The sequence below is a fragment of the Caretta caretta genome, chromosome 7, assembly GCF_965140235.1.
Source record: "Caretta caretta isolate rCarCar2 chromosome 7, rCarCar1.hap1, whole genome shotgun sequence".
NCBI lineage: Eukaryota > Metazoa > Chordata > Testudines > Cheloniidae > Caretta > Caretta caretta.
Genome location: NC_134212.1, coordinates 61529702 through 61537552, shown reverse-complemented (window position 1 = coordinate 61537552; position 7851 = coordinate 61529702). Strand labels below are relative to the sequence as shown.

The window sequence follows — 7851 nt, the reverse complement described above, 5'->3', positions numbered from 1 at the left end:
CCATCCTTTCTCTTCTCCATTTGTGGAATGAGGCCTGAAGTTTTATATTTGTTTGCAAAGATTCCATATGCTTCCAGTTAGTTATGTGTTACCTACGTAGCCACCTTAAGATAATAAAATCATAGTACTTAAAATGAAGAGGTTAACATAGTCATGCAAAATCAGGTATGTATGACATTCGGTATAAGGTAATGCTCTGTGGTTTACATTTTATTTTCCATAGTAAAATGCCTTTTAAAATTGAAAAGTGGGGGATGCATCTGAGTAGCCCTAATTCTACCTTAATAATGTTTTTGGCTAGGAATTGTATTTGTTTATAAGTAGGCTTGGCAGAATTTGATTTTTATTTGTTATAATTTTGACAGACATAGTTTATTCTTAAGCAATTTTAGATGTTTATTTAAATTTTCAGTTGAAGAAAATTATGGGGGTGGGGTTGTCAGACAAATATTTAATGACAAATATAAATAATACTTTATAACTTCTAAAACACAAATTGTCAAACTCACATATCAAAATATACCAAATATACTTAAGTAACATTTTCTTACTTTGCTGATCATCTGTAATCTTTGAAGATTAGTGCTAGAGATATTTTTCCATAGGTTTATGTGCCTTTGATGAACTTGACAGTCTCTAATAAAAATCAAATCCTGCCAACCCTATGCCTGAGTGTGATGTAGTGGCTCTACGCCCCCTTGAATTCAGGGGCAGTTTTGCTCCTGTACTCAACGCAACACAGCCTGTGTGACATCAGAGCTTTGACGCCAAATCTGCAACCTGCCCTGCCAAGGCTTTCGGGGAGCATTTCTGCGTCGCTGATTTGGGTTGCTGTTTTGCCAGGCGGGGGCCTGGTCAGAGGGGGCGGGGCCCGGGGCGAAGGGGGGCCCCCTCCCCCCGCAGCCGGGAGCCGGGTGGGGTCGGGGCCGTGGCTCCAGCACGCGCTGCGCCTCGGCCGTTAGCAGGGAGGGCGAGCGAGTGATGCTTTTACCCGCCGCCCCGCCCCGAGTCTCGCGGGAAGTGACGTCGGCGAGCTTGGGGAGAAGCCCTGGTTTCCGGGCTGGTGGGGGGTTGCTGCGGGCCCTGGCGTGGGATGGAGCGGCCCCCGGTGGGCGCGGCGCTGCGGGGGCAGCCCGGGGGCAGCTGCGGCCCCTGGGAAATGCGGGAGCGGCTGGGAACTGGCGGCTTCGGCAACGTCTGTCTGTACCAGCACCAGGTGCGGGGGAGCCTCCAATAGCCACCCGGGGTAACCGCCCTGCTCCCCGCGCGGGTGTCAGCCGAAGCCCCGGTAGCCCCCCCTTGGCCCTCGCGTGAGCCGCTGTCCCGACATTAGGGGCTTTGTCTTACAGAGGCAGCCTGTTGCCGCTCTCCAGGTTTTCACACTTACTATCTGGTCACCCCTCTTCCCCCCCTCCCCGCCCGGGTAATCTGCCCCTGGGTACTACTCCCCCCCGGCCCCACCGAGTCCATAGCTACCCCTATCCCCGGTAGCCCCTGCCAACTACTGGGTTATCCCAACGGATCCCTGGGTAGTGCCCCCACCCCTGGGTAGTCCCTGCTGATCATCTAGTGCCCTCTCAGCCCCCCCCCCCCAGCGTAACCCTTCCACCAAACCCACTGACCCCTGGATAACCCCTTCCCCACTGATAATTCCCTACCCCCATCAATTTCATTCTGGCATTTCGGTAACTCCATGTTGTTCTCTTCACTGCTTTCCCCAACACTCTCTGATCTCTGTGACCCCTGACCGCACTGACCACCCCCAAATACCTAATAACCCTCCCACCTCAGCTCCACATAGATGCCCCTGATAACCTAATGAACTGACCCCACCAACATCCCTTCATCCTGACCCACTCATTCCCCCCCTTGTTCTGGCCCTACACTGATTTCCCCCCCCCCACCCATTGATCCCCAGTATCATGCCCCTCTGCTACAACCATCCTACTCCACTGTGCTGAAACCTGGCTAATTCCCAGACTGATTGTTGTGCCATAGCACATTGATTGATTGTTTTTGTTGTAGGATTTAGGTGATAAGATAGCTATTAAATCTTGTCGACTGGAACTAAGCATGAAAAACAAAGACCGGTGGTGCCATGAAATCCAAATCATGAAGAAGTAAGTATGCTCCATCATGATCTTTTCCCTCGCTTTTGGGAGCGGGTGTCCTCAAATCAATTGGGGAGCATTTGCATTTCAGACTCAGAAGTAGACCATAGACTTTTCTTTTGGTCTTAATCTTATCCTAAGAGGTGAGAGTGAGCATCTTTAGTCCACTGGAAAGAAAGCTGTAATTAAAAAAAAAAATCAACTTTACACTGATACTGTAAAGGTAAAACGCTATAATTATGATAAATTAATAAGCTTCTCTTTTCACAGTCTTATAGTTTTATGGAAAAACTACCCTCTGCAGTGAGATGTCTTGTTTGCTCCTGGCCCAGACATGAACTTTGCATGTGACAGGATTTCATAGAATTCCAGTTGCCTGTTTTACGTTCACATTACTCGGTTTATCGAAGAGAAGGTTGAGAGGTGACTTGATCAATGCATTTAGGCACTGCTATGCAGAAAAGAGATCTGAGCAGTTTTTTTTTTTTTTTTTTTAAAAACCTGGCTGACAAAGGGTCCAAGGGCTGGAAGCTGTAATTGGACAAATTCTATCCTGAAACAAGACATGGTTTCCTAGTATTGGAACAGCTTACCGGGGGGAGTGAGGCACCTACCATTGCTTGGAGTCTTTAAAAATCTTTCTGTCATACTGACTGCCAGTTTTGGGGTTGGGCAGAGTGGTATGGGGTGTGGTTCACCTGCAGGGATCATCTGGGCACGACTCACCTAATCAATTTCCTGCCACTGCTGGGGCCTCCTGCATTTGTGGCACCTCAGTCGCTCCTGTCTTCTGTTTGTGGCACACAACAGTTTAGTTTAACCTCCAAGTTATTGGACTCAATATGGAGATAACTAGGTGAAATTTAGTGGTCTATAATTAAGGCTAAGATTATGTCATGGAGGTCACAGAGTCTGTAAAACTTTCTTGACATTTTCTGGTTCAGTCATGGGGCAGCAGGGGGCATAGTATGTTGAGAACTACTGGCTATGCTCTAGTGATCTAATATTAATGTATTTCCATTCTCCGTCTCAAACAAAATAGAAACTAAATTTTTATTTGAAGATGCCATAGATGCTCAGAAGCTGTAAATAAATGTTAACACCATTAGAAATTACATTTAAGGACAAGATTTTCTATAATTTGTAACATGGAAAGATGACTGACTTTCTTAAAAGGGTGGTGTGTTTTAGGGTAACTTGTAGTGGACAGACCCCTTAGCTGAGCTATTAGCTGCACTCCTGACAATTCAACATAAGAAGTGCACAGGGCAGAGCTGGAGCTGCATTTGGCACAGGAGTGCAACTCAGGGCTTTGCTATGTACACAGTACCCATCTTGAGAGCACCTGCACAAGTTCAGCAGCTGTTCTGCAAGTATGAAGCTATTATTAATGCATCTTGGGCACTTAACTCTTCTGTGTCCCCAGTACATTTGTGAGACATATATGAATCACAGTAAGCCAAAGTCATCCTAATAGTAACTGCTTATTTTAATTATTACTATATAGTGCTAGAAGTATGCATTTCACTTTTCACAAGTGAAGTGCCTGGCTCTTGGAGCTTCTGATCTCAGTTGGATAGATACTCTATAATGAAAGGCTCAGGCTGGAGGGAGGGAGCAGAAGTATATGGGCCCAGATCCATGTTTGTGTCCAGTATATTCTGTTGTATAGACTTTCTGCTACTGCTCTGATTCGTGTCTTTGCTGCAATGGGTTTCATCCTGTTTTTCTCTGAATATTGCATGTGAGTGATGTAGCATATATAACCGATGAACATAAAACTGAAAGAAAATGCACAAGTGTAAGTGATCACATAACTAGAGCTTGTTTTATAAAACAATATTAGGTTAACATAATCCCTATCCACGGAATTTCCGTGTAAACCTGTATGGCTTTCTATGCTGATACAGCACTACCTTGTATTTCGATAATGGAGTCCAGAGCACTTTGGCCTGAATATGTGCCAAGAAATGACATCTGCCTCTAAAATTCAGCTACCTCTCGGATGGCATATGGCCTGCTGTTTAACAGTTCATTGCTGTGCTTTAGAATAGAACATGAAGTGAACATTACAATAGCCATTTAAAACTGCAGGGAGAATTTTAGATAAATTATAAGTACTACTATTGGTATTTGGTCAAAACACCAGGGTTCATACATGGCATAGACTTCCTAATAAACATGAAAAGTCAGAACTTCTGTTCTACATCTCATCAGACTCACCGTGCCTTCAGTAGCATAGTAACATTTAATATCATACAGGTTCAGTCCTGACTCAGAGAAAGAGTGTCAGCTGCTGAATCCCTCTTTGCCTTGGTTTTCTTTGGTCTCCCATCAATGAACTAATCAGGCCCAGCCCTGCTTAGTTCAGTAAGAACAGAAGGGTGACATGCAATATCTGCCTGCACAGGCTGAAACACCACTCCTACATGTGAACAAAATCTCTCTTCTTACAAGAACTGCAGTAGTAGTTTAAAATTTTTGCTTTCAGCATTGTGTTCCTTTTGACAGGATTTCACCACTTGCCCAAAACATAGTACTTCGAAGGGTCACAGCAGATTCCATTACTTGACTCAGTTCACTCAGATTTGTCAGCTAACTGCTTCATTGGACAGCAGTACTGTGACGGTGAAATAGTCAGGAATGGATAAGGGCTACCGGTCTGTCACAGGACTGAGAAGGGGGTTCAATAAGGGGCTGTGTTCTCTTTGGGGGCAGGAGGCTCGGAAAGGCCAGAGTTGAGTTGGAGCATCACTTTATTTTTGAAAACTTCATAAATTTGTGTTGAACAAAATGTTGAGACCATGGGGCGCAAGCCTGAAACAGACTTGGGCATGGCACTGGTTCTCTCCTGGGCGCTGGTCAGAGCACTCACCTGATTACAGATACCCTGTGCATTCACTGTCCATGGGCTCATTCTCCAAAATCCTTAACTGAAGTTAGAGGTCAGGCCGGGCCAGTGCTTTTGCCCACATAAAGGCACTAGAGGCTGGGTTAAAGTGAGGAAGGAGAAGTAGAAGTGGGAGAAAGGGAAGAACAGTGGTAGGGAGAGACCGGGAAAGAAGAGGGACAACACTGACCGTAAAAATGGATGACAAGGTAACCACCATATAAAAGCAAAATTTCGTAGAGCGAGAAACAGCCTTTTGAGAAGGAACTAGCTGAAAACTGAAAAGGGCAAAAATTGTAGAAAAAGCCAGTCTGAGGGGCAATTATGATTGAAAGGTAGATGATATGAGTGAGGCTGCAAAATCTAGAAGGGAAGTAGAGACTAGGAAAGAAAATATTACTAGACGAGTTAACAAAAAAAAAAGATGGAAATGTTTAGAGTGTTATGGAGAGTTTGCTTTATGCAACATATTGAATCTCTTAGTTGACACTGAGTTGGCTGTGTGTTTCCATCAGAAGTACAATCTCAGTATTCCCAACTTTGGCTCTTTGGATCCTCTGTGTTCCCCTCATGTTGTTTTGAGAGGTTGACAGGTGTATTTTCAGACATGACCAGGAAATAGATATTAAATGGCTCCCCCTTTCCTTATGTACACATCTTCTACCTATGTAGGTATTCACATAGAAAAGTATCTGAGGGCATCACAGACCTTAACAAATGTATCTTCCCAACACTGCTGGGAGGTAAGGAGGTATCATCCCTCTTGTACAGATACAGAAATTGAAGTGCAGATTAAGTGACATTGCCCATCGTCACACAGGGACTTGAACCCAAATCTCTTGAGTCCCAATCCAGTCCTTAACCATAAGACTAACTTTCCACTCATCACTGATCTGCTTGTTCTTAGAAAGTATGAACTTTGTTTACTGTCCTTGGGTAACACTGGGATAACTTGATGACAATTACTTGCTGGCCATCGCACTTTTAACATTAAATGTTTTTGGGAAAGAAATCTTACTGTGCACATATTTGAAACACATTTTGCTTCTGTTGCTTGATCTTCTGCTGAAATATGTGTCAAGATTTTCATCACGCTTTCCATTTGTTTAGGTTAAACAACCCCTATGTAGTAAAGGCCTGTGATGTTCCAGACGAGATGAACTTCCTAGTTAATGATGTCCCTCTTCTTGCAATGGAGTACTGTTCAGGAGGTGATCTCAGAAAGGTAAAACCTGCTTGTTTGAAATTATAGCTGAATAAGTGATTTCAAAGTTGACTGTCTGTGCGACTAAGTGGATTGGGATTTTTGCACCTGTGTAACAAATGCAAGTGCAAATCCACAGGTGCACCCACACCAGTGTAAGAAGGGGTTTGCACCAGAGTATCTTACAGTGGTGAGTAGTACAAGTGCAATCCCCTTTTTACACTCCCGTCATAGGAACTAAATTAGTGTGGTACAAATTCTAGTAGTTAAATCAAGCTCTTATTTAACCAGCAGTGTGTTTGATACAGATACATAATAGAGAAGTTATTCTGGAGTATGTAAAAGTATGAAAGATGTCACACTAAATTGTCGATTTATTTAGATTCTCACATGGCTTCCATCAGTGTAGAATCTTCCTGGGCTGAAGCTACCAAAATGCTAATATTCCCTATTGATTTAGGAATGTGTTTAGGCCATTGCATGGGCGACTTTCATTTAGGAAGACACTAGACAGCACCTTGGAAGAAATGCTTAATGGTGTATTCACCAGCACTTTTCAGTAGTTTTAATAGAGGGCAGTGATATAGATCAGCACACTTTGTACTCCCTTCCCTTGCAGTGGGAATTGGGAATGACACACTTTCATTTGTAGACTAAGAAACAAAGGTAACTAAATGAGGGATTGGACAAGAATTTGATCTTGTATCTAAAATGATGAGGAAGGCTCTTGACTACAGTGTAAATAGCAGACAAGTCAGATGTGCCACAGACTAAGGACTGGGAGAGAGGCAAATGGGCTTTAACAATGAGAGACTTTGAATTCTGTTTAATCAGTAACTAACTTTTATCCTATTATATCCATGATTTTTTCCATTTCACTTTCATCTTCTCTTTGTTTTCTATGTTAAATACTTCTGGCTTTATTTGAAGCAATTGGAGCAATCCCTGGTTGGATATTCTCAGGAGGAGGAAACTGAAAGTCTGAACCCGGAGGGGACAGGTTAGGGATATACAGAGATACTGAACTGATAATATGGATAGCAGGGCCCCACTCAGAGGTTCTGCCTTCGGTGAATAGGAGCATGGGGAAACCTGAAGGACTAGGAGGAGGGCCAGGCTCAGGCGACCTTGGTTACATCAAATCTCATTTCAGTGTACCATTTGTTAGGTTTTTCAGACCTTGAAAGCTGTGTTGGTGCCTGTGGCTGTTCTGGAAGTGAAATGCTCTAGTCCAAATGATCACCTCTAATGCTTCACACCTAAAGAGGGAGAAGCACTACAGCATATTTTTAATCATCTGTGATCTCATTTTCATCTCTTTTCTGCACTTGTGTGGTGACATCTTTATTTTGCACTGATGTCAATATCTAGTTAAAGTTCTGTAACAGCACCAAGGCTGGAAAATAGTCTGATACTAAATTGTGGTCTTTATCAGTTACTGGTCATCTTGATCTGTGGGGAGTGTTGTCTGAAGAGAAATGAGCCTGATTCTGCCAATGACTCCTTCTCTGTCCTTAGGCATGCTGTGTATGCCCTGTCTACACTAGTAGATCACTAATGGCACCAACTTTTAAAAACATGATCACCCTAGCATGTATTTAAGATGCTTTGTTTGGTGATAGGAGACCCAGGACAGAGGATGGAGT

At 43.7% G+C, this 7851-nt stretch overlaps 1 protein-coding gene across 2 annotated transcripts in view; it reads left to right on the top strand.

Moving 5' to 3' along the window:
* Positions 1 to 1022: 1022 nt before the first annotated feature.
* Positions 1023 to 7851, top strand: part of CHUK (component of inhibitor of nuclear factor kappa B kinase complex) — an 80431-nt gene continuing 73602 nt past the window's right edge. Inside the window, exons 1-3 of one of the 2 annotated variants that reach the window (XM_048858427.2) lie at positions 1023 to 1216; positions 2026 to 2120; positions 6112 to 6226. In XM_048858427.2, the coding sequence (XP_048714384.1) occupies positions 1094 to 1216; positions 2026 to 2120; positions 6112 to 6226 (333 nt within the window). In that variant the 5' untranslated portion in view covers positions 1023 to 1093. The other variant, XM_075130746.1, reaches the window with a different exon arrangement.